The 26,396-nt window shown below is 43.8% G+C and overlaps 1 protein-coding gene across 5 annotated transcripts in view; it reads left to right on the top strand.

Annotated features, from left to right (window-relative positions):
- Window positions 1-20,008, top strand: part of LOC124613880 (homeobox protein homothorax) — a 998,899-nt gene extending 978,891 nt beyond the window's left edge. For 3 of the 5 annotated variants that reach the window (XM_047142615.1, XM_047142614.1, XM_047142613.1), the window contains 2 exons: window positions 50-264; window positions 16,777-20,008. In XM_047142615.1, the coding sequence (XP_046998571.1) occupies window positions 50-207 (158 nt within the window). In that variant the 3' untranslated portion in view covers window positions 208-264; window positions 16,777-20,008. The remainder of the gene's footprint in view (window positions 1-49; window positions 265-16,776) is intronic. The other 2 variants (XM_047142617.1, XM_047142616.1) reach the window with 1 other exon arrangement.
- Window positions 20,009-26,396: the final 6,388 nt, after the last annotated feature.

Here is a 26,396-nt window from a genome sequence, read left to right as displayed (position 1 = left end):
GCAGCGCCCGCCCGCCGCTCGCGGGACAGGGATGTGACCCCGGTAACAGTGTTCTCGCCGCACGCAGGCCCCAGCGGCGCCTACAGCCCGGACGGCGCCTCCATGGGCTACATGATGGACGGCCAGCAGATGATGCACCGGCCGCCGGGCGACCCCGCCTTCCACAACGAGTACCACTACCCGCCCCAGTACTACGGACACCTGTAGTGCTAGGCGCCGACACGCTCCCTCCTCGCACGGCCGCGCGCCCGCCACCACACACAGGTGAGTCCGCTGCAGCATTTCTGACAACTGTAACCCGTTGCTTTCGTTGTGGTTCCTTTAGAGGGGTGGACCGAGCCGTAAGGGACTGAACATCATTGGTAACGTTTATGCGTATTAACATTTATTAATATCGTCACAGTTTTCTTATTGCCTTACAGATGATTTAATTAAGAAAACAATTAAGCAAATCTGAATATTAAATTTAACCAGTTAAGGAAGCAACTTCAAAACCCAAGCAAAATCCCCGGCAAAACAAAATGAGAAACTCTTAGACAAACGAAGACCAAGGCCACACTGATTTATCTACGGAACCAGGGAAGCCGCCCGCATCTAGTGGTCGTGCGGTAGCGTTCTCGCTTCCCACGCCCGGGTTCCCGGGTTCGATTCCCGGCGGGGTCAGAGATTTTCTCTACCTCGTGATGGCTGGGTGTTGTGTGCTGTCCTTAGGTTAGTTAGGTTTAAGTAGTTCTAAGTTCTAGGGGACTTATGACCACAGCAGTTGAGTCCCATAGTGCTCAGAGCCAACCAGGGAAGCCGTATTCGACTGAGAAGGCTCCACGCTTCACAGCTGCTGGTCGTTCGTCTATGGCACGTTCGTACTGACTCTGGGACAGCATCTGTCCCGTTATTTTATAGCCACACCGCGTAAACCACCTGATCGACACTGAACGAGTGGGCTCAAGTTATGGTGTGGAAAACAGCCCCAAAACATCAGAGAACCACTTCCGGTCTGAACTACTCCCTCCACACACTGCGGGTTCAGTGACTTGACGCCTGGTGTCGTTCGAAAACAGACAAAATCGCGACGACTCGGTCGACACTACGCACTTCCGGTCAGCTGCTGTCCCCTTTCTGTGTTATTTGGCGCACTGAAGCTTACCAGCCAGATATGCTTCTGTGAGAAACTGTCTTTCACCAGGTACACGACTACAGATGCCCATTGCATGCAGTTTCCTTTGCAGTAGTCGTTCAGAAAATTGTAGACATGGGCCTATACTCATTGACAGCCGCAATTTCTGTCGGAGTTAAAGCCGATTGCTACTGATAAGGCCTGACACTTGTCTCCGGTCCCAATCGGTTAAGGATGTTTTTATGTCCACTGTTGATACGGTGTCACATGTCTGCCAGTGATACGACAACAGATCGGACAACTTCAATCACGGTGTGGTCGTGAACACCACCTCCTCTCTGTCACTCTACATCGGCCATTTCGACAGCGCTGATTCCCTACAACCAACTGACATGTTGACTCAACTTCACCACGTTGGCAACTGAAGGTTGTTCAGATGTGTGTGAAATCTTATGGGACTTAACTGCTAAGGTCATCAGTCCCTGAGCTTACACACTACTTAACCTAAATTATCCTAAGGACAAACACATACACCCATGTCCGAGGGAGGACTTGAACCTCCGCCGGGACTAGCCGCACAGTCCATGACTGCAGCGCCTTAGACCGCTCGGCTACAATTGAAGGTGACTTGACCGCCTGGTAACAAGTGAAAATCTTCCACAGCACTCAAAAGCACCCAGAGTGCTTTTCTGAGGGAGTGACAAATATTAAGTCCGGTGAAGAACACACATGTGATACGGAACAACGTCTCCTTAGCCATACAAAAAGGAGCTAAATAAACTTTTTAATAGAAACACAAATCATGCTTGATTCTCAGCGGGATTTAGTACCTTTCGTGTCAATAAATTGTTCCAATCCTTTAAAATATGCTGCAGTTAATGGGGCCTAATGGCTTTTCCAATACACGGCACGACATCAAGCGCGGTGACGCAGTGGGTGGAACACTCGAATCGTTTTCGGAAGGACAGCATTTCAAATGTCCATCCAGTCTTGAAGATTGAAGGTATCCTTGCTTTCCCAAAATTGCTTCAAGGAAAATGACGAGGTGGTTACTTTGAAAACTGACAGGCTGATTTCCTCCGACGATCATTCTGTTAATTTCTATCCTTTATTTATAGATACTGGGAATACTTCACGTATGATGTTTTCTCAGACCTCACCAATCCTATTTTTCTTCAGCTTGATTATAAGCCCAACCAGAAACTACAGTGTACCTTACGAAAGCAGTATAGAATCGTCATTTTATCGTTCCAAGATGACTTGATGAAGTTACTTTGACTTGATATAGTGCCGGCTTGTGTGGCTGAGTGCTTCTAGGCGCTTCAGTCTGGAACAGCGCGACCGCTACGGTCGCAGGTTCGAATCCTGCCTCGGGTGTGGATGTGTGTGATGTCCTAAGGTTCGTTAGGTTTAAGTAGTTCCAAGTTCTAGGGGACTGATGAACTCAGATGTTAAGTCCCATAGTGCTCAGAGCCATTTGAACCATTGAACTTCATATAATGTAACGTGACAGTTTTATAGCAAGTTCCATAAGATCAGATGATGGCAGCATGTTGTTGTTGTTGTTGTGGTCTTCAGTCCTGACACTGGTTTGATGCAGCTCTCTATGCTACTCTATCCTGTGCAAGCTTCTTCATATCCCAAGTACCTACGGCAACCTACATCCTTCTGAATCTGCTTAGCGTATTCATCTCTTGGTCTCCCTCTACGATTTTTACCCTCCACGCTGCCCTCCAATACTAAATTGGTGATCCCTTGATGTCTCAGAATATGCCCTACCAACCGATCCCTTCTTCTAGTCAAGTTGTGCCACAAACTCCTCTTCTCCCCAATTCTATGCAATACCTCCTCATTAGTTATGTGATCTACCCATCTAATCTTCAGCATGGCAGCATAAGACTGCAAAAACCGTTATATTGGAACAATAAAAGTGTCTACACTGCGATCTCGGCGTACAAAGTGTGTTTATTTTCAGCTGCAAAATGGACTGCAGTTGACGACCGTCTGAACAAAAGATTACATCACAGTGTTTCATTTACAACCGCTTGCATTTGTCCCATTTCACATGGTTTTCATCAGTTTCCAGGGAAATGGGTAAGAACAGGACATTTGTTCGTACGACGGTTTTTGCTCAGTATCATTAATAGTATCATCCCTCAAAGTATGTGCTTTCCCTCCTGACTGACGCTGTATAAATTAAAACAAATCATTTAAGAAATTGGTTCTTCTGGAAGTGAATGTGGGCGTATAGATTACGTTCAGTAGGGTACCGCCATGACGCGCTAGAACTGCTGTAGGCAGGTACAGACAGACGTCTACGCGGAAATTCTATGCACGCATCGGAGTGGCGGCTGTTTATCTAATTCGTGCGAGCAGCCGCGCCGGCGCTCGCATTAATGACACCACAATGGGCCAATTAGAGCGCGCAGAATCAGGAGCGGCCGGCAGGAGCGCGGTGCGTCGCGATAACATCAAAGCCGCCGCCATGACGGCTGATTGATGCCCGCGCCGCCGCCCTTGTCCCCGTGGGCGGCGCTGGTCGCGACCGCCGTTCTGCCGCCGCTATTTGCAAGCGCTGCGTCTGGCGATAACCCCCGCTGCCTTGTATACGGCCATCCATAGCGGGAAACCTTACGCTCGACCAGATGCGATCAAGTACCAGCATCGCCTGCCCTCCGCTGCCCCCCCCCCTCAAAAAAAAGACATTTTAATAACTACCAGGTGTACCGGTATGAAATGAGCGTTTTTTTTAATGAAGATGGAACACTAATTTTGAATTGAAACGTAAAAACATTTTATTCAATGTACTGACCATTGCTTTCTATACATCATTTTGACCACCTTTCCGGCAATTTGTGGACACAACGCCAATAGAAATGTTCGTCTTTTGAAGCAAACCAATCAGACACCCAATTTTCGACTTCTTCGTAGGAATCGAAGTGTTCCTCAGCCAACGCGTGTCTCATTGATGAAAACAAATGGTAGTCGGAAGGGGCCAAGTCTGGTGAATACGGCGGGTGGGGTAGCAGTGAAACGTCCCCTTAGAAAAATTATTGAATTACTGGGCTGATAAATCCCTTACGTTATTTGATTTTTAAACAGCTGAGCAAAATTGAACGTACTCAGACATTTCTCTCTTTACTATTCTGATCATCACTAAACTGACACACAATATTTTTAGCGCAACGCAGCCTGACTTTTAATAATCCCTACAAAAGAATGGCTCTGACTAACAATAACCTATACCTTTCATGAATCACTTACCTAACAAAAATCTTCGTTACTCGAACTACTGCAATACAGCGAGCGCCAATACTGCCAGCTAAATAAAAGATTCTAACTACTGAAGGCACTAACTACCGATAAGCATAGTTAGCAAATGAAAGATTTTGATAGAGAACAAACAATGTATTTACCTTAATAGCGTTCAAAAGTCATAATATATATGGCAGTTCATGACCTCCATTGTTACAAATGTATTGTTTCTGATGGACACACGTCCAGATCATCCGCTCTCAAAAACTGCCATCTCACTTACCTGCATCCACCACTGCTGGCGGCTCACGTCCAACTGCGCAACGCTACGCGCTGTTAACAGCCAACTGCCCAACACTACAGTGGCAAATTACAACAATGCCAACCAGCCACAGACTGCACACAGCACAGCCAGTGATTTTCGTACAGAGCCCTACGTGGCGTTACCAATATAAAAACCTAAACAGCCTACTTACAGCAGCTCCCAGCCAAGTGTTTTGATTGTATCCTGAACCAGTTTTGCTTTGTGTGCAGGTGCATTGTCGTGTAAAAAAAAATTACTTTGCCATGTCTTCTGGCCCATTCTGGTCTTTTTTTCGATCAATGCATTGTTCAAATTGATCATTTGTTGTCTGTAGCTATTAGTATTCACAGTTTCACCGGGTTTTAGAAGCTCATGATACACCATACCTTTCTGATCCCACCAAACACAGAGCAATGTCTTCTTGCCGAATCGATCTGGTTTTGCAGTCGATGTTGATTGTTGTCCCGGATTAACCCACGATTTTTCCCGTTTAGGATTCTTAAAAAAATCCATTTTTCATCGCCAGTAACAATTAGATGCTAAATTGATTTTCTTTCATGTCTTTGAAGCAAAATTTGACAAATGGTTTTTCGGTTTTCTATCTGTCTTTCATTCAATTCATGTGGCACCCATTTTCCACACCTTTGGATCTTTCCCATAGCTTTCAAACGGTCAGAAATTGTTTGTTGTGCAACATTTAGCATTGCTGCCATTTGCTTCTCACTCATAGTATCATCTTCATCCAATATTGCTTGCAATTCGGCGTCTTCGAACTTTTTTGGTGGTCTTCCACGTTCTTCATTTCTTACATAAAAATCATTATTTCTGAAACGTTGAAACCATCTTTCGCATGTTGCTTCTGATAGAGCATGATCACCATATGCCTCGACAAGCATTCGATGCAACTCTACAGCACTTTTTTTCAAATGAAAACAAAAAATTAATGCTTTCCGAAAATCACCACTTTCTGGTACAAAATTCGACATTCTTAACATGATGAAAACATATGATCTTGTTTGATCCATGACTTGATGTATACTGAATATCTTTGACAGGTATCATACCAACCAAACAAAAAAAAAGTTAAGGCTCGTTCCCAAAAAATGTTCCCTATCGACACATTTGTATCTTAACGCTCATTTCATACCGGTACACCTGGTATGTTTCCCCAGCTCTCCATACTATTAATCAGTCTCCGATATTAGATCCCAAAGTTCTCGGCAGCGTGTCTCGATAACTTAATAACCTACTTGCTGAAACCAGGATTCACCTTCTACCTTCATTCCATACTCAACCATAACAACATAAATACATTTACGGAAAAAAATCTCAACACCAAAAAATAGTTAGTGTAAAGTAACGAAATTTCGGGAATACATTTATCTAGGTAACATATTGAAATGCTTAATATTGCAAGATGACAAGTTAATGTAATTGTGAGATACGCTGTTGCAAATGTGAAATGCTAGTACGTTAATAACCGGTGTAGCCGCCAGAATGTTGAATGCAAGCATGCAAACGTGCAGGCATCGTGTTGTACAGATATCAGTTTGTGGGATGGAGTTCCATTCATGTTGCGCTTGGGCGATCTGTACAGGAACGGTTAATGTTGTTTGTGGATGACGCTGGAATTGTTGGCCGATGGTGTCCCATGTGTGCTCGATTGGAGACAGATGTGGTGACTGAGCAGGCCAAGGTACCATGTTGACACTCTCTAGAGCACGTTAGGTTACAGCAGCGGTATGTGAGCGCACGTTATCCTGTTGAAAAACATTCCCTGGCATGCAGCACAACAGTTCGAATCACCAGATTGACTTCCAAATTTGAGGTTAGGTCGCGTAGGATAACTACGAGGGTGCTCGTGCTGTCACAGAAAGTCACACCTCAGACCATTACTCCAGATGGAGGTCCAGTGTGTCTAGCATGCAGACAAGGTGGTTACATGCCTTCAGCTGGTCAGCTCCTAACCATCACACGGCCATCACTGGCACGGAGTCAGAATCAGCTATCACCGGAAAACGCAACAGACCTCCCCCCTTGGGGCGGCGCAGTTCTTTCTGTCCTTTTACGACGAACCTGCACCTACCTGTGAACATTGTCTCAGAATTTCATCAGCAGGGAAGCCGAGCGAAACCTACTGTACTTCGACGTGAACCAGGCTGCAATTAAAGTCACTAATCTACGTTTCGGGAGAAAGTTTTCACAAGAAATGAAAGGATGGAAATTTTCTCCTCAATTAATATATTCTGAAACTCAGGTGAACAAGTATCACTGCCAAGCCCGTGCTAGTCTTAACACAGTCACTCACAATTCCTTTCACTCACGTTAGCAAGTTTATGATGTTGCATATCCCGAAAACGTAATAGCTACAAAAAATACTGATTGTTTTTGATTGAGAATGCTCGCCAGATATTAAGTCTGCCGGTATCAAATGCAGTCACAGTTTTTAGCCACCGACCTGCTAAATACGCCACGCGGAATTCATGTCTTTTCTCATCACAAAGTTCACTTAAAAATTCTGAAATTTCTACGCACCCATCGGAATAATTATGCCGTCACTTTACAACACTTTTGACTCATGAAACACTGCTAGGTCCGGCAACTTATCATTTCCCTCGGAACTACTACTACACACGTCCGAACTGTTCCACGGCTACGCTCCGACTCTTCTCTTCCAGCAGAGAAAGGCGCGCGAAGAATATTGCTTTACCATTGGTCAGTTTCCTCAACAGCAAATAGCAAAACAACACTTTCATGCGTCAGTCCACGCTTGTCATCAATAACCAATCGCAAAATAGTAAATCTAACTACTGCACTTTTTACCGACGTAATTATCTAATATGCTGAAGTTTTGGTTATGCATAAAGTTATTTATTATTGTTATTTATACCTAAATTAACTTTCCCTTTATCATAAACTTACTTCACCAATCTATTCTACAAAAATCCCCTTTTTCCATATCCATACTTCTTCGAAATGTTCCCACACTAAATCCTACTACATAACTCGTTAAACATTTATCTTCATATTAATCTTAAACCACACTCACGCATCATTCATACTGCTAAAACACACTTATAACATTTTATCTACACAAAAAACATAATAACACTTTATGAAAATACTAGAACAGTTTATGAAAAACATTCTGTTACTTTATTACACTCTAATGGGCACAATTTTAGCTAAATCAGTTCCCTGTCCAATACTGTCCTCTATCGGATGATGCATAAACTACGTGCGCGTCCAGTCTCGCGTCACCATCTGTCACTATCCAGCTCTGAGACACATCTCCCACTTAACCGCCTCCAAGGCAGGATCGTTATACGGCGCCACGCCTCCCCCTGCCCTCCAATGGGTTCCCGCCTGACACCACTGAAGTCGCAAATGCCGGTAGTTTGGGGTCAGTGGAGTGCACGATAATGGGCGTCTGGCTCAGAACTGTCCGTGAAGTAAGCGATTTGTAACGGTTCGCTGTGGCACTGCGTTGCCAGCTGCTGCTCGAATCGCTGCTGCTAATGCAGTACGATGCGCCAGAGCCATACACCGAACACGATGGTCTCCACTCTCGGTGTTTCCACGTGCCCGCCCGCAGTCCGCCCTTCTTGCGACCATCCATTCTCGTGACCACTGCCGGCAGCAGTCATCTACATCGGCTACATTCCTGCCAAGTCTTTCTGCAATATCGCAGAAGGAACATCCAGCTTCTCGTAGTCCCGCTACACGACCTCATTCAAAGTCAGTGCGGTGTTGATAATGGCTTCTTCGTCGCTTTGAAGGCATTCTTGACTAACATCAATTCAACACGTCCAATGTCGAAGATAACTAACGCTCATGGACGTTACAGCGTGTACTTAAAGCACACCTGATTTGCATCCTCATACTGGCGCTACTAGCGCCCTTTTTATGCTATTGGCGCGAAGTTCGAACAAACAACACGCCTACCAACTTTCTTTTATGCCACACAGCTCCGATACTCTGCAGATCACATTTAAGTGGCTGGCAGAGGGCTGATCGAACCACCGTCGCAATTATCTACTATTCCAATCTCGTATAGCGCGCGGAAAGAATGAACACCTATATCTTCCCGTACGAGCTCTGAATTCCCTTATTTTATCGTGGTGATCGTTCCTCCCTATGTAGGTCGGTGTCAACAAAATATTTGTAATTTTTGGGACGTATTTCCAAATCCCGACGTCGAAAAGCCTTTCAAATTTTCATAATATCTTTATCTGTTTCCGAGATACAGAGATTCAAAGTTCCATTACTTGTACACGTAAAATCCGGTGTGAGATGAAAATGTAGTTTATAAAGTAACGTAGCACGGAGTAATATGCTGTGAAATGTCTCCGTTATCACCTGGGAATCCCAAGTTGTAGTACTGAAGCACATGCAAAATTTTTTACACATAAAAAAGTAAATTATCAAAGTTTTATTGACCAGCACATTTATTTTCATATGAGCTACTTTACCCTGCTGCAGTTGAGAAAAGAAATAAACCAGCAGAAAAATGCGTCCATGAGAGCAACAAACAATGTGAATATGTTCCTGATCATTTAAAAGGCTCTGACTGAAAAGTAGGGTACCAGCTGCTTCATTCTATCTTCTTCAGCACCTTTAAAATTTTTTCCAAAGGTTTTGGCGTCGGAAAATATTCGCTCTTTTTTATGCTGAGAGAGAAGACAATGGCAGCGACAAAGAGACGGAAAAGTAATAAATACTGGAAGACAGTAGACAGGGGTAGTGTTACAGAAAGAGCGGAGGACACAATGGCATTATGAGAGAAAGAGAGGGCCACAGTGGCACTGGAACATAGTTGATGGTGAGAGAACAGTTCTTGGAAACGATTGAAGGAGACAGTTGTAGGGGAGGAGGAATAAAGAGAAAGATAAAGTAGAAGTGGGCAGTGAAGTGAGAAACAGACTGTACAACATTTACAATGAGGAAGAGAGACGTGACACTGAGAAGAGGCAGCGGAAGTAGGAAGGAAGGAATGAGATATTAGCATACGAGAGAGCAATAGGGAGGCAGTGATAGCGAGATGATGCGGTAGTAATAGAATAGTACGATGGGGACTGTGACTGTGACACAGGAGACAATGACAGAGAGACACTAGAAGATGACGACAAATAGTTGAGGTGAATGAGCGAGTGAAAAAGGGCAACTGGGAGTTGTTGGGTAAGAGTGACTTACAGTGATGGACTAGTAGGTGTGAGTTATATTTAGAGGAGCTTGTAGGAGTTTGAGGTGATTTGCACGTTAAAAAAAGCGCGAATTTGTTCGCATGCCGAAAGGTTTTGGGCAAATTGTTAAAGGTGCTGAATAAGTTAGAATGAGGCAGCTGCTGCTCCAGTTTCAGTCAGAGTCTTATAAATAAATAGGAACATACTCGCATTTTTTGTGTTAGAGATTTTGTGGTAGAGATTAGGGCGAGGAACGGGGTATAGAATAGTTAGTTAATATTGGTACGAAGTGCCCTACACCTTGTGCGATAAAGTGACTTGCAAAATATATTTGCAGATCTAGACGATAGGTTCGTGTGGCAAGGTATTTGCAAATGAAATGTGTAACCGATTTCGTTAGCGAGCGCTGGTTTATGAAACCTGTATTTAGTTCTCCGCTTCAGATAACGGCCAGGAAAAAAAAACAAAAAACCAAACGGTGAGCAGACTGAAAAACAGCTGCCTATCATAAGCTTTCATCGCCTCGGTTGTGTTCAGAATTGCTGTGCGCCAGCTGTTGCGCCACTGGTGGCGAAATATCCCAATCGCGCAGCTGTGTGCGAGCTGGTGGGCGCAGTGCGCAGCCGGCTGCGTGGCATTCGCTCGCTACGCAGCTTGAACGAGCGGCAGCGGCGACTCCCCTGCGAACGATTTTTTACGAGGCGCACTGGGGTCGCCACTCGTAAAGCCACCACCGCGCAAAATCGCGGGGAAGTTGGCGGCCGCTCGGCCGCACCGAATGTGTGCACTTCCATAGCGCCAGCGCGTCCGTCTCTTCGCGTGCTGCGCGGCACATATCGCAGTAACAACAGCGTATCTGAGTATTTTGTCGTCTTCACTCTGGGACTCAACAGCATCGCAAGTAGCTAGCCGTTGATGTGTATTCAGCGGAACTAGCACCAGTTGGAGTACACTGAAACTCAATAGTTTGGAAGTACAGCCAGTTAAAAAAGTTAATGGAAAAAACCACTGAAAAACTGATCTTTTTGTGCTTCTAAACAACCAACTACTCCCACTGTCTTCTGAAGATGATCTCATTTCCATCCTATACTTTCAGGAGCTCTTCACCTTTGCTAAATTTCCTCTTGACGTCGATTTTTACCGTGTTTACAAAAAGCAGCCTCTCATGAGACAGGATCTGGTCTGAGATGCAGGTAGCATGCTCAGCAGCCGCGCGGAGTGGCCGCGCAGTTTGAGGCGTCATGTCACGGACGGCGCGGCCCCACCCGCCGGAGGTTATAGTCCTCCCTCGGGCATGGGTGTGTGTGTGTATTGTTCTTACCATAAGCTACGTTAAGTCGTGTGTAAGTCTAGGGACCGATGACATAAGCAGTTTGGTCCCTAGAAATTCACATACAATTGAAACATTTTTGAAAGCATGCTCAGCAACGTCCACGACAACTACACATGTTTGTATTTCCATGTGCTGCCGCATTTTCGAGACGAAATGACTATTTTGGCAATCATGGACACTTTGCTCGCAGCTCGGAATCCGACTCTCCGGACTTACGTTTCCGTGGCTTCAAAAAATCGGTTAAGGGGGGTAGGACGTCAAACTGGCCGACTTGGAGCAGGAGAGGTACCACAGGACATTTTAATTTCCACTGTCTATACTTTTACAAATAAATTCATAAAACTTTGTCAGCATGACCAGGAAGGGTTCAGAGCTCACGCTCATAGCACTGGATGTTCAAAAATATAACAAAATATATTTCTTTTACTTTGGAAATGTCATCATTTTTTAACTTACTATTGGCTGCATTCGTTGCTATAGGTGCACTTTTCTTCATAAGTAAGGGGGATTCTTCGATGAATTTTGCACAGCATACAAACCATACTTACAGGTGTATGAAACTCTAGAATTTTCCAAATCTATTAAAAACTGTGCCAAAAATTGAGATAATTAACCATAAAATTTGAGTTTTTTCTAAACATAAAGTTTAAAATGTAACAGCTCATTCATTTTTTCATTAATTAAATAGATTCTAGAGTTTCATACACCTGTAAGTATGGTTTGTATGCTGTGCAAAATTCATCGAAGAATCTCTCTTACTTGTGAAGAAAAGTGTACCTACAGCAACAAATGCAGCCAATAGTAAGTGAAAAAATGGTGAAATTTCACACGCAAAAAAATTTATTTTGTCATACTTTTGAACTTACATTGCTATGAGTTTGAAACCTGAATTCTTACTGGTCGTGTAGACAAGGTTTTATGAATTTATTTGTGAAAGTATAGACAGCGGAAATTAAAATGTCCTGTGGTGCCTCTCCTGCTCCAAGTCGGCCAGTTTGACGTCCTACCCCCCTTTAGGCGTATGCCGGTATCGTTCCTGTGGAAAGGAAACGACGACTTCATCTTGGTCCAGCAGCCGTGATCTGTAAACAGTAGTAATTAAGTAATAGAACCCAGTACGTTCCTCCCGATGGTGAGTGTCCATCAGAGACAAGAAATTAGGGCTCATACGGACGCATATAGATAATCACTTTTCACTCGCTGTATCAGCAGGAGGAAGAGAGAAGGAAACGACTAGGGGTGGTACAATGTACGTCCCGCAATGCACCATATGGTGGCTTCCGGAGCATGTATGTAGGTATAGAAGTGAACTGCGTCCATCAGTTCAGTATCGTTTCTTGCGGTTTCACACCGATTGTCGGGACGGTTGGCAGTTGTTTCTTATGAAATATTTACAATTTGCAGTTTGCAAAAACTTAATTAGTACCTTCAACCTATCACACACCATTTGTTATTTATCTCAAACTACTTGGTTTCATGATCCTCTACAGTCTGTATAATTTTGACCAAAATGTTTAGGAAGTGTTGTATTTGCAGTTGATTTAGGGAATTTGCTAATCGTCAGTCTGAATATGAGAAAATGAAAACGGGAGAAACATAGTGACAAAGGGAAAAGAGAATTTTCGGTGGTGTCCCACTTCAGATTCTGGCACAAAATGGCAGAATCGCAACTGTGTCCTCCTGTTTCATTTGTTTCCTGACAATACGAGGACGGTTCGTAGGTAGCACGGGACAGCTCTCGTCTGGCGCCGAGTAATTCCAGCGCGAATGTTGCTGGCCCGGGGGGGCGGGGGGCGGGCCTCGTCCGCAGCCGCAGCCGCGCGCCGCGGGCAGGGGGCGGAATTTGCCGCGTGTGTTATTGCATTCCTGGCCGGCCGGCGCCGCGTCCGAGCTGCCGATGGCACGCGGCACTCTCCGCCCTGCCCCACCGATATTGCGGGGCCGGTCAAGGTTAAAAGAGCAGCGATGGCGGCGGTGGTGGCATTCTTGCGGCCTGCAAATTCTGCGCCGGCCGAACCGCAGCGTGCGCTCCGACCGACACCCGAGCCCGAAATAAGGTGGGGTGGGGTGGGGTGGGGCGAACCCCCGATCGATTCCGCACCGCTTGCCATTACGGACGATGGACGCGATCACCGAATCTCGAATCTGCGCTTGTCAACAAGCGGCATACATTCAACAGAGAGAGATGGAGCAGTTGTTGAGATACTGGACTCGCATTACGCTAGATGACGCTTCAAATCCCCGTTATGGCACGCAGCTGTAATTACTGTGTGTATTTTCCTCAATCGCTTCAGGTAAATGTTGGGTTGTTTTCTTGAGCCAGTTTCCTTCGTCATCCTTCCATATTCCGAGCTCGTGCTCTGTCTCTAATGACCCAGTCGTCGACAGGTCGTTTGCTCGTAACCTTCCATCCTTCCTCCCATCCATAGATCTACAAGGAGCCCTTTCAGAAGCACAGTCGCTATTTCAAGTCAACGATTAATAACATTTTGTAGTCAATAGTCTGCTCAGTACTCTGACACACCTTTTCACACTACGTGCTTTGCCGTAAGCTATTTAGGAAAACTGCAGAATATAAATCTCAATAACCGGAATAGTATTTGTACCGAAGCCTCTATGAATGCTATTCTGTTATCGTAACGAGTGTGTCACCTGTAACACTGACAGACGACAAGAGTCAGAACTGTTTAAATCGTTAACAGGTTCTGATGTCACTTAATAACAATTTTGGGACTTTCGCTTTTAGGAAGACGTTATGCCGTACTGAACTTCAAATGTAGAACCTCTCCCACGTTACCATTTATTTTTTCTCGAACAGTACCACTGCAATTTTTAATAAGTTTTATACTACTATGCTACTCTTCGTAAACTCTCTCAAACATCGACGAAAAAATTACATACTTCATTCAGTACGGCGGCACAGTAACATTTCAGGAAAGCTAATGATTGGTTCAAAATGGTTCAAATGGCTCTGAGCACTATGGGACTTAACTTCTGAGGTCATCAGCCTGCATCTCGTGGTCGTGCGGTAGCGTTCTCGCTTCCCACGCCCGGGTTCCCGGGTTCGATTCCCGGCGGGGTCTGAGATTTTCTCTGCCTCGTGATGGCTGGGTGTTGTGTGCTGTCCTTAGGTTAGTTAGGTTTAAGTAGTTCTAAGTTCTAGGGGACTGATGACCATAGATGTTAAGTCCCATAGTGCTCAGAGCCATTTGAACCATTTTTTGAGGTCATCAGTCCCCTAGAACTTAGAACTGCTTAAACCTAACTAACCTACGGACATCACACACATCCATGCCCGAGGCAGGATTCGAACCTGCGACCGCAGCGGTCGCGCGGTTCCAGACTGTAGCGCCTAGAACCGCTCGGCCACATCAGCCGGTGCTAATGATTGAGAATGTTCCGTCTACGAATACATTATCAGAGACGAAGGACATACTCGGACTGAAAAGGAATGAGAAGGCAAAATAGGTCGGTTGCTTCCTTTTCAAACTTACAATTCGGATTAAGTCACGAACCGAAGGAACGTAGACGTTTTTCTCTCGCTCAATACACAAATGGAATACAACAAAAAATCCAAAAGAACTCTAGCACTGACAAAAAAATGCCACCACCATGCACTGCTCACTGCCTTTTATACAGGGAGTTTCGAAGTCTTCGCGACAAACTTCGAGGGGTGATAAACCGTGGGGAACAACTAGTATTGTTGAAGCCAGACACCCCGCCGGCGGGAGTGGCCGTGCGGTTCTGGGCGCTACAGTCTGGAGCCGAGCGACCGCTACGGTCGCAGGTTCGAATCCTGCCTCGGGCATGGATGTGTGTGTTGTCCTTAGGTTAGTTAGGTTTAATTAGTTCAAAGTTCTAGGCGACTGATGACCTCCGAAGTTAAGTCGCATAGTGCTCAGAGCCATTTGAACCAGACACCCCTGAGAGGCGTTAGGATGTAGGCAGTGTGCAGCGTTCATATGCAATGTGTGTTGCCTATCACCTAGTCACCTGCTCCGCAAGAAAGATAGAAGGCCCTGCAAAATTAAAGTTTCTGATGCGTTTCAGTTATCTTTAGACGTTTGATGCATTGACTTTGAAATGAATTGTAGAATTGATCTTCTTTCCCCTCTGGAAAAACCTACGAGGAGTGGTAATGATTATCCAGCCGATAGTGCTTTTTTACATTCATTATTTAATGGTTTACTATTTTACATTAGAGCATTACTACATTTTTATACTTCCACCCATTAACACATCTGTTGAAGAATACTCATTTCTGCCACATGGAGATAGGCTGATTGCTGTCTACAAAACTAATTTATGTACGAATTGTGTCTCCTAATAGTTGTACATTACGAATTAAAACTAATGACAGCGCTATTTATTTACATGAAAACAAGTAAATTCTCGCTCCTGGATAGCGCTATATATTTACAATAGATATTAACGGATTTAGGAGATGGAGAGGCACCCCACAACTTATTACTTCTTTACCGATTATTCCTATTCAGTATTTCGATAGGTAGGGATATCGCCTTCTTCCATCCTTAGTCTCCTACACCTTATATGTCTTATCAGGTGCCATAGGCCTACGTCATTCTACCGGACCTGGCAGACCACCTGCACCGGCATATGCGGCTTTCTTGCAAAACACTCGCCTATACCATTACTGTCTCTTGTGAAGCTTTATACGATATTTGGATTCGTTGGTGAAGATTTATTAACGTCTGCTTAAAGAGGAACATTTTGCATTCTGATGGTATCTTATTTATGGTACAGAATTACGAGGGCTATTCGGAAAGGAAAGTCCTATCGATCGCGAAACGCAAACCAAAGAGAAATCTAAAAAAAAAAGTCTTATTTGCAGAAGTTATCTGTACACTTTCCAGCTACTTCCTTACATACTCGCCGCTCCGACTGAGACATTTGTCGTAGTATTGCACCAACTTTCCAATGTATCTCGTCATAGAAGTTAGCCGCCTTTGCTTTCTGCCAATGCTCTACGCTCATCTGGAGCTTTTTTCCTGTGCCGAAATGTTGTGTTCATAGACAGTGGTTGATGTGAGCTAGAATGAGAAACAGGGGGAGCTAAGTCCGGGCTGTATGGTAGGTGGAAAGACTTTCCATCGAAAATGCTGCGCCGACCGCTGTGACCGAGCGGTACTAGGCACTTCAGTCCGGAACCGCGCGACCGCTGCCTCGGGCGTGGATGTGTGTGATGTCCTTACGTCAGTTAGGCTTATGTAGTTCTAAGTTCTAGGGGACTGATGACCTCAGAAGTTAAGTCCCATAGTGCTCAGAGCCATTTGAACCATTTGAACTTAATTTCTGAAGATGCTTACTTCTGGCGAGTGAAACATGTCAGTAAAAGGAAAGTTAAATGCGGCTTGTGGCTGGTGTACAATTTCAGTCATCAGGCAAGTGTTTCATATTTAATACTGGTGTTTTTTTTTTGTTTTTTTTTGTTTTTTTTTTTTTTTTTTGCATAGCACTGACGGAAAATTTTCTTTATGTTTAATTTTACACGTAGCTTACAACAGCTCGAATAGCGTACCATGTGCCGTCGACTTGCACGCTGTCACGTGTGCGCCTTGTGTTGCAGACGCGGTGCTCACGAGCTTAGCCGCAGGCCGCGCCGGCTCGCGGTCCGCTGGCCCGGCACCAAGGAGGCGGTGCTCACCACGACGTCGACGGCACCGCCGCTGCAGCCGCTCGACAAGAGGCGGGGAGAAGCGACGGCGCCTCTGCCGTGGACGCCGGTGCCACCGACGTCGACACCGCCGCCGACGCCGACGCCCCCGCCCCCGCGGGTGCCTGGCGGAGGCGCCGCCTCCGCACCGCCCGCTCCGCGACGCGATCGCTCTTTGTACAAATGTCGCAGAGATTACGGGAAGACTTGTACAAAACACGAAGCAGAAATTCGTATACCATTTACAAGATTTCGTTGTTAGCACCGGACTGGACATTTTGCGTTTTAAGTGTTTTCGCCTGTACTTTTTCAGTATCGGCGCGGGAAGCGCCGATGTTGGTTAATACGTTTGTGGGAGAGTGCTGTGTTTCTTATTTCAAGAAATGTGATGTGTGTAAAATGAAAAGAAAAAGGTGGTGGAAGTGTGGCACGCGCCCGAGAGAAGTGATCGCATTCACTCGTCTACGGCTGCGGAAACGAGGAGAGACGAACAGACCTGCGCTGGTTGCAGCCCGCCACGCTTTCGCCGGAGAGACTCGCCGAGGTCTTCGCAGACATCACAGACAGTGAAATAACAAACACGACGAAGGAAACCAGAAATTGCTCGAGGAGATCGAAAGACGAGGAACGGACCCTGTAGAGAAAATACAATAGCAATTACAATATTATATATAATGTATCATAATGTTACTTGTGGATAGACTGCGCGTTGTTTACGAGTTGATGCGCCGCCCAGGAGCTAAGTTTGCCACCTGGGGGGCTCTCGTCAAAGTGATGTAACGTTTAGCTTAGACACCCATCCCCTCCCCCCCCCCCCAACTTCCCTCCACCCCCCCTCCACCCCCTCCAACCGACCCGTCCCCACGCCCGTGCAGCCTCGTACGCCAGACCGTTCCGTTCCTTTGCAAACCAGTTGGATATCGTTTCACTTTTTGTATAACCCCTCTCTCCTTCCTTCCAACCTTCCTTTCTTCCCGCCCTTCCGCTCTAGAGGCCTGTCCCTTTTTTCCGATCTCGTCTTTACCATATGTTCGAGTAAGCATGAAGTACTGTTGTGCAAAAAAAATAATATTTCAAAAGGTTGTGCTGTTATAAAGGATAAAAAAAAGAAAACTTAATTGTTATATCTGTTGTGACTTTTCTTTTTGTTCTGTTCGCTTTTACCGCTAACTCTCGTCAGCTCCCCGTCCGGATCGCCGGTTTCTTCCCTTTATAACTCCTTTTCCACTTCCCAGACACGTTTTTAATGAACAAGATATACGTAAGTTACTGCAACTTAGATAACTATCGAAATGTGTGGTCTTCTGCATACATTATAGACTAATAATACTTAATACACAGGTATACATGAATATTGAAACTCAGGTGCATAGTTTTCTTCAAGTCTTAATGCTGGGTGCTGCAGCATTGGCAATGGCTGTGGGTAATGGAGAACTACGATAATCGAATACTGATGTATACGGCTACTGACTAAAATTGTATTTCAGAAATTGTCGACTACTTCTATTACATAAAAGTGGAATGATAAAGTTTTTAAATTTTTTGAACTCATACCAAAAAGTATTTAATATATGCACAATATAATTTATTGTATTTGTAAATACAGTGAAATACTGGTTTAATTTAGCGGTGTATATTTTCAGTATAGTGAATAAAAAAAATGGATCTCCTTGTATACTGAATAAGACAATTTGCTGTGTTTTATAAAGAGCTAAATTTCAACGGAGTCTGTGATCAAAGTTCTCCTACAGCCTCAGTGCTTACGTTACCACCAGCAGTGTAACACTACAATTGGAACTGCTTGTGAGAACTTGTCTAAGAGTCACGACTGTGCTTTAGCGAAGCACTTTACCCCTGTGGCTTGACCTCACCACCATATCAAACACCGTGTGGAGGCTACTGCAGTAGTGTGCCTACTGTTTAGATAAATATTTTCATGTTTCATCACTCTTGAATATACATTTTCGTCTGTCATGGAAAAGAAAAAAAGATTACTCGATATCTTTGCTAAAATATAGCTCAGAATGCAGGCAATTTAAACGGTTATACGAATTGTAGTAGACACAAAATCTGTTTCAGACAACTGGTGCGACATTTTTGTCACGCAAACCTAGTTGGATCACATGTGTGGGATGAAAAGATTTATTTAGGTGAATCCTTTGCTTTTATGAATGAAACCCACAGTTTCACTTCTAGATGCCATGAGTAAATAACGTGTAGTATGAGGTCAGGCTACAGATATAAATGAATGTTCTACCTGCAGATCTAGAATTTATTTTCTGCTTACAAAACTTTACTGCAGAATTTTACTACATTTCTTATCACTGTCCAGTCATTCTATCTGTCCGTCTGGAATTATTTCGCATGCAAATACAACAGGGACCCAAACACAATTCCTTGATATACTTAGACGTCCTTGTTATACGAGTGAGCTACAGTGAGCGCAGAAACTCTGCAAATCTGATGTATACCTCCACTAGTTTTTTGGACGTTGTTGTAAATGATTATCAATATCTATTTTTAAATGTTTTTCTCGTTATGCCAAATGGGCAAACGAACCACATCGAAGTTATACTGAATACACGGAAGTACAAGAAATATCACTGTGAGGTAATCAGAGAAACACTAAGAATGTACAGTATACTGATGGCTTGGGAAGCTGCGAGTTTTCATTATTTAGGGAGCAAACGTGGCGTTTTAAGTCTTGGAAATTTTAAGTATATCAAGGGATTTTTATATTAAAACAATTTGTTGACAAGTATACGAAGAATGATATTGAGTCCTTGATGTATTGTCTTAAAATATGTCTCTCACGACAAACATCTGTGTCTATATTTTGAGAAGATGTCATTGGAATAAAAACCATGTTTCGCCTTATCCAATGTATACGGTATTCATCAGTTCAGTCATGTATATAAAGTGCCATCTTTTCACTGTATATTATGGTGTGAGAGGTGAGGTAATATTGTGTGCTGCTTAAAACAACTAAAACAGGGCGACAAAAAAGAAATACCTCTACAATTTAAACTGATAACATGTCCTCTGTAATCCTTTTTTTCTCAAGACGTCAGCATTAAATGCTACATATTGTGTAAATGATTTTTATTCTGTGGTTTTATTAAATTGCCCTATTTAGAAAAAATAATTGTTTCCATTTCTTGATCTTCACCTTTTCTATGCAAACTTTATCCTCTTTACTTGCTATCTCTGTCATTCCTCATTTCCGTAGTTGCAACGAAAAAAAGTTCATTATGTATTGATTATAGGAAGACAGCACCTCTCCATGATTGTTTGACATATTCCTTGATGAGATTCAGCGGAGAAGAATGGTAAAAAGCGACTCCAAACCACTCACTAATCGTGCCACTGACGGACGTCGGGTTAAGCGCGCACACACACACACACACACACACACACACACACACACTTACACACACACACACGCACACACACACACACACACACACACACACACACACACACAAAACGCTACGCAATGCATCTAGTTCAACAAGTTCGTATTTTATGTCACCTACACTACACTGTTTTATATTGAGTTTATTGTATTTACTCTTATCTCCTTCGGATGGTAAAAATGAGAATCATCAGGGTTCACACAACAGACATAAAGTAACAGATTGGTAGTAATTATGGAACTCAATCTATAGCCAATGCTTCGATTTAGAGGCTACTACAAAAATTACTCCTTTTTCATACATTTATATCCAAAGACATTTCCCTCTGCTCCCATACATTTACCCCCATGATTTCAGTGACTGATTGTTCACCATTTGCCCGTCTTATTTCTTGAAAATATACTGAAATCCACATTGAAGAGTGAACGTAAATCGCTCTTTATCAAAAGTATATCTCACCCTATTCAGAGGCTTAGAATATGCTCCTAACAAAAATTAGCTGTAAGTTATTTTCTTTCTTTGCATTCTTCTTTTTATTATTACTTTAAGTAAAAAAAAAAAAGTTAAGCAAAGACACGAATGAATCCGTTATCTTGTACCAGCTGCAGAATGCTTCAGTTAAATCGTGAAATAATGTAACGCGTTGGTTTCGTTTTCCAGCCATTAACCTGATGTAAGTAACCGGAAATTAATAATGATTTACTATCAATGTTTCACATTCCTTTTTTTATTTACTAATCTGAAGAACCACACATATCAGTGCATCTACCGACTTCAATAAATTAGATAAATTTCCGTTAATAAGGAACACAAGCCAAAGTGTCTTTCAAGCAGTATACAGTCAAATAACAGTTTTGCAATGTCTGGAACAGTTAAACAGTAATTCAGAATACAATTCATGACTCCCACATTTGACAAATGTAGTACAAAAGCTACAAAACTTCCTCATGTACATTCGTGTCATGTATTTAGAACTGCTGCCCAGATATTGGTATGCTAATATGATTCGCCTAATCGCACTGGTATCACAAATCCAGAAATGGCTTTCCAAAGCATCACACATTACCACGGTGATATTGAATAACTGTAGGTTAAAGAGTAAAATAAATTACAATGTAGCAACAAACTAAAATTAATTGAATAGTAGTAATAAGGCATTTAAATCACATACTCAGTTTAAATGAAATGCCAGCATGGGACATACAATGTGTTTCGGAAGTACCCCAGTTACTAACAATATTACACTCCAACACGGAACAAACTCCATCAAACCAACAACGATGAAGAAACACTGAAGATTCTCCATACAGAAAAATAAATCCAAAACATGCGTAGAGTAACGTGTAGCAAAATCCGTCACAAGGAAAGAGATGTGAGAAAGTTGACTTCCACAACCGATTTAAATTATCCAAAGACACGTTTTTTAATCTTTCCGTATTATTTTGAGAAATTCCATGATAACGTTAATCATTATAATATTTAGAAATGTACCTACTGAGTAACAGTTGAAAGCTATTTTTTATGTCCGTCACGACACGCATTTTTCATATGTTCCCAAAACACAATGATTTACCTGGATGAAAGAGAAAATTTCGCTAGCTGTTAAGTTGCAGTGTGTCCAGTGTGGAACTTTGAACAAAACTAGTGGTAAGTTTTTCCTTGTTACAAAAAGATTCCTCTGCAATATCAAATCGATGAAGACGAATTGGGAGGAAACTGCTGAACCGAAACTATCGTCAACCAGAATAGGTCTGCCGTTAACCAGCTTAGAGCTTTAAGTTTTTACCCTGTGTGGGCTGAAAGTCATGGAAATCAAGCAACGAGGAATACTGACACAGACACAGACCTACAAAATGTACTCAACATTATTTGTCCTCTGGCGGACAGAGCAGCAACAGACGGCAGACTTCTGTAAAGAACATGTTTAGTCCAAAGTTAGCTTTCTGCAGAGCTAAAACAGCGATATGACTATTGTACATTTCCAGGTAAGTTATAGAACCCTGCAAATTATTTGAAACAAATGGTTCGTGCAACATAATGGGATCTCAACTGACAGTGTGTAACCAACCAAAGGGATAAATTAAAATTATTACACCATAAAAGGTGCTACAACAAATGATAGAAAAAAAATGCTAGTACCAGCTGCTGGTCTAATATCCTATCTAAATACAGATAACTGATACAACATCTTCAGACAAACAGGTCGAAAAACACATGTAAAAAGAGAGAACACGAAGTAACACATATACAGGTAAATTTCCCAACTGGAAACTTTTACAACGACCGCAGTCGCAGAGTTAATTCAGTTGCGTGAATAAAATGATGCTAGATGAAGGTTCATGAAATGAGGTAGAATGTTTGAAAACCCATCGCAGCGAGACTCCTAGGGACTGTGCGAAAACTTGATCATATCTTTAACGTTATGGAAAGAACTAAAGCTGAATCACTCCGAAGGCTGATTTCAACACTGCAGTGCTATATGAGACAGCCTTTTGCCTCCACTGAACTAGAAAAAATACTGTTCAGTGTTGTTTCCAAACGGCAGTGGAGCCAAGGTTTTGCACAAGAAACATTGTCAGGTTACTGACCAACATGTTATGGGGCGCCGGTTCACAGCTGTAGCGGACATCATTTGTGACACTGCGCGAGTGTTTAGCGTTGAGTACGCTTCTACTGTATGGAGCTCATCTGAACATAAGAAGAAGTGGACGCCGAGTTAAGCAAGTCAGTAAGAGTTGTACGTGATGTCTGAACAAAAAACCAATGCAGAAACACTCGTTGGCATCGCCCACCCTCACGTGCACCCATATACCGCGTCAGATGTGGAGAGGACAAAAATAGAAACTTGACTTTCGTCACCCAAATCAAGGATCTCAGCCCGCTGAGAGTCGTCTACGATCCAGGTAAAACTTCAGCAAAAAACTCAAGTCTTCTTCCTGTGTGCCTATCGGTCGGAAGCACTGGCATGAAAGATGGGGGACGGAACTAGAGAACCCGTACGTACGAGTATTTCCAAGAGAAGAGTCAGACTAAGGAACTGAGCTACCTTACTCGGTGTGGCGAGCTTTGAACAGGCTGAGGTTGTTAGTGCTGCATTGGAAGGCAACTTGTGGAACTTGGGGCTTCCTATAGCATGAAGGTCCTCTTCGCGATGTAGCGAGATGCAAAATCAAGGTCACTAGCTGTAGCGTCGCTTGCAGGATCAACCTTGCGCACTAAAAGACCTTTAAAAAGTTAGTAACAAGGCCACTTCAGCCCCGGTTTTTTGGAAACAACTCAGTTAAGCAGGCACAAAAAATAAATAAAAAGTGCTGTTTTGCATTTTACTCGTACGTAAATAATTGCCAGAAGTGACATACCTGAAAAAAAAAAAACCTTGCTATCAACCCACTCTATATACATGTAGTCTGACACTAACAAACACATTGCGGCAAGTGCATGGGCTGACGGAATGACGTCCAGAGACTGTGTCAAGTACCAATGAAAAACTCCAGTAGTGTTTCTTGCAGACATATGTTGATTGTACGATCATGTCTCAAGGATACGAAATTATCGCAGATACGACTATTGCTTAAAAGCGCTCAGTTACAGTTCATCAAATACAGCACACCGCAAAGGCCAACAACAAACACGCTGTTGAAACACTTTGGAGATACGCCATGTGCAGGACAGCTGGGCAGCGATCAAGAGCGGAAGACGCAGGTTCACAGGTGACAAATGCGCCGTCGCCGAACAGATTTCTGGGTCGCCGCGTTGGCTATGAGGAGCCGCCCTGCATAATCCCAAGGACAAGTCAAGGCCCGACGGCCGCGTTTCCGCTCCACTCCCGTTTCGGCGTCCAGCGTCGCTTTGACTGTCTTGGGAACTGTTACGAAACAGCAACACGAACAGCTGGGAACATTGTCATTTGTGGAAATTGCAACACCCAGGAAGTATGGCTCGAATGGTACCAGGCTCGGAATATTTGTACACCAGTGACAATACCGATCAAGACTGCAGAGAAATGTAGTACACTTTGGCTAACTAGTGCCATTTCAGTTCTTCGATATGTTTAGCCACAGAAGAGATACAAGTGAAGCAGAAACTGGAAAGAAAATGTCATAACGTCTCTTTCACGTAAACTGGCTGAACATCAACATCTTCGTGAATTTGAATGGAGCAGAGTGATCAGCGTTTGGGGTGTATCGAACCCTGACATCTCGTTTTACACTGAGGTGAAAAAAGTCGTAGAATAGCGGTATGCACGTACAGAGACGGCGTTGCTATCACCTACACAAGGTATAAAAGGGCACTACATTGGCAGAACTGTCATTTGTACTTATGAGATTCATGTGAAAAGGTTTCCGACACGATTGTGGCCACGAGACGGGAATTAACAGACGCTGAACGCACCTAGACACATGGGACATTCCATTTCGGAAATCGTTAGGGAATTCAGTACCCCGAGAACCACAGCATCAAGAGTGTGCCAAGAATTCCACATTTCAGGCATTACCTCTAACCACAGACAACGCAGTGGCCGACGGCCTTCACTTAACGACCGAGAGCAGTGGCGTTTGTGTAGAGTTGTCAGTGCTAACAAACAAGCAACACTGCGTGAAATAACTGCAGAAATCAATGTGGGACGTACGACGAACGTACCCGTTAGGACAGTAAGGCGAAATTTGTCGTTAATGGACTATGGCAGCAGATGACCGACCCGACTGAGACGTGGGACTTAGGGAAAGCAGGAAACGGTGTGGACAGAGCCTAATCAGCTACCGTTGGTTGCACAGTAAACACATACACTTTATTTAAGGAAATTGTTCTTAAAAAATTATCACCTAAAAAAATTGACTGCAACACTAGCTACACTGACGGCTAAAGGCCTTATTAAGAAGTATTCAAATTATTTGTCGACTGAAGGCCACAAGCAATAGGAATAATTTAAAGAAATATTATTTTTAAACAATTTACACAGACCAAATAGAAAAATTGAGGGATCCAGAGACAGTGCTCCAAGGATTGACCTGAGAAAAGTCCCTACAGCTGCATAAGCGGTGAGACAAGCAGCCAAGAGTTATGCTCACCTAACAAACAAGGGACAGTTTAAACGCCGATCATTCTTTTTACCAAATCCATCTAAAGTGTGATAACCAGTACAACAATGGAATAATTGAAGCGAGGGCGAAGTGACAGACAGCACTGCATCTTCAGAATCAGTTGATTAAAACATCGAAAGGCAGAAGGAACCACTACAACCAAGGTAGACAAAAGAAACCACAATCTACACCGAAATCAAGGAGGCTGTCGAACTACACGTCATGCCGGACAGTATCGGCAAGACGAGGAAAAGTACACTGCCGCAAAAATACGCCAACCTCCAGGGCAGGTGACTGGGGCGTTTGCGGCCACTAGGCAGTAAAATACGGCTGGTAGCACTTCACCAAATAATAACACAAAATTCGAAAACTAATAACAGGCAGCAGAAGACGGCTAAGGGATTCCGCCAACTCGACACGCTCCACTTGCCGCTGTTCGTCTCACGGCGACCCTCGAGCAGCAGTGCACGAACAAACGGCCTGATCACCAAAATGGAGGTTTCACTACTGGATTAATCTTCACTCAACTCAGCGTGCTGGGTCCAGTGGGCAACGAGGTTGTGGCCCTCACAACTACATCCGGCAATGCCTGCATGCTGTCAGTGGTCCCGGCATGTCCTCACGCTGCCGGACCTTTCTGCTGCTCCGTCCCAACCGAACTCCCGACACACCCGACCCGGAAAGCACTTCACTTCCTTCCAAAGATAGTACGGGTTCTAGATATCAATAAACGCCACTACTGCCACTCGTGGACAGACAATGCTAATAAAAGTAGTGACGCCGGTAAACAGAAGAAGAAAACAAGACGCCACTATCCCTATTACATGATGCCAACCTACCAACAAGAGCCACACACCGCTCACCGACTGCCTTTGCTAAACGCACGACATCCTCTGCAGTGTCTCTCCTAGGCTCATGACCACATCGGTTGGGCCCTACACAACTGGAAAACTGCTGCCTTGTCAGCTGTGTCCCGAATTCAATTGATAAGAGCTGATTGTATGGTGGGGCAGCCCCCACCAAGTGGTGCACCCAA

This window comes from Schistocerca americana, chromosome 4 (genome assembly GCF_021461395.2).
Source record: "Schistocerca americana isolate TAMUIC-IGC-003095 chromosome 4, iqSchAmer2.1, whole genome shotgun sequence".
NCBI classification, from domain to species: Eukaryota; Metazoa; Arthropoda; class Insecta; order Orthoptera; family Acrididae; genus Schistocerca; species Schistocerca americana.
The sequence above is the reverse complement of the archived record's forward strand: the minus strand, read 5'-3'. Positions and strand labels throughout refer to the sequence as shown.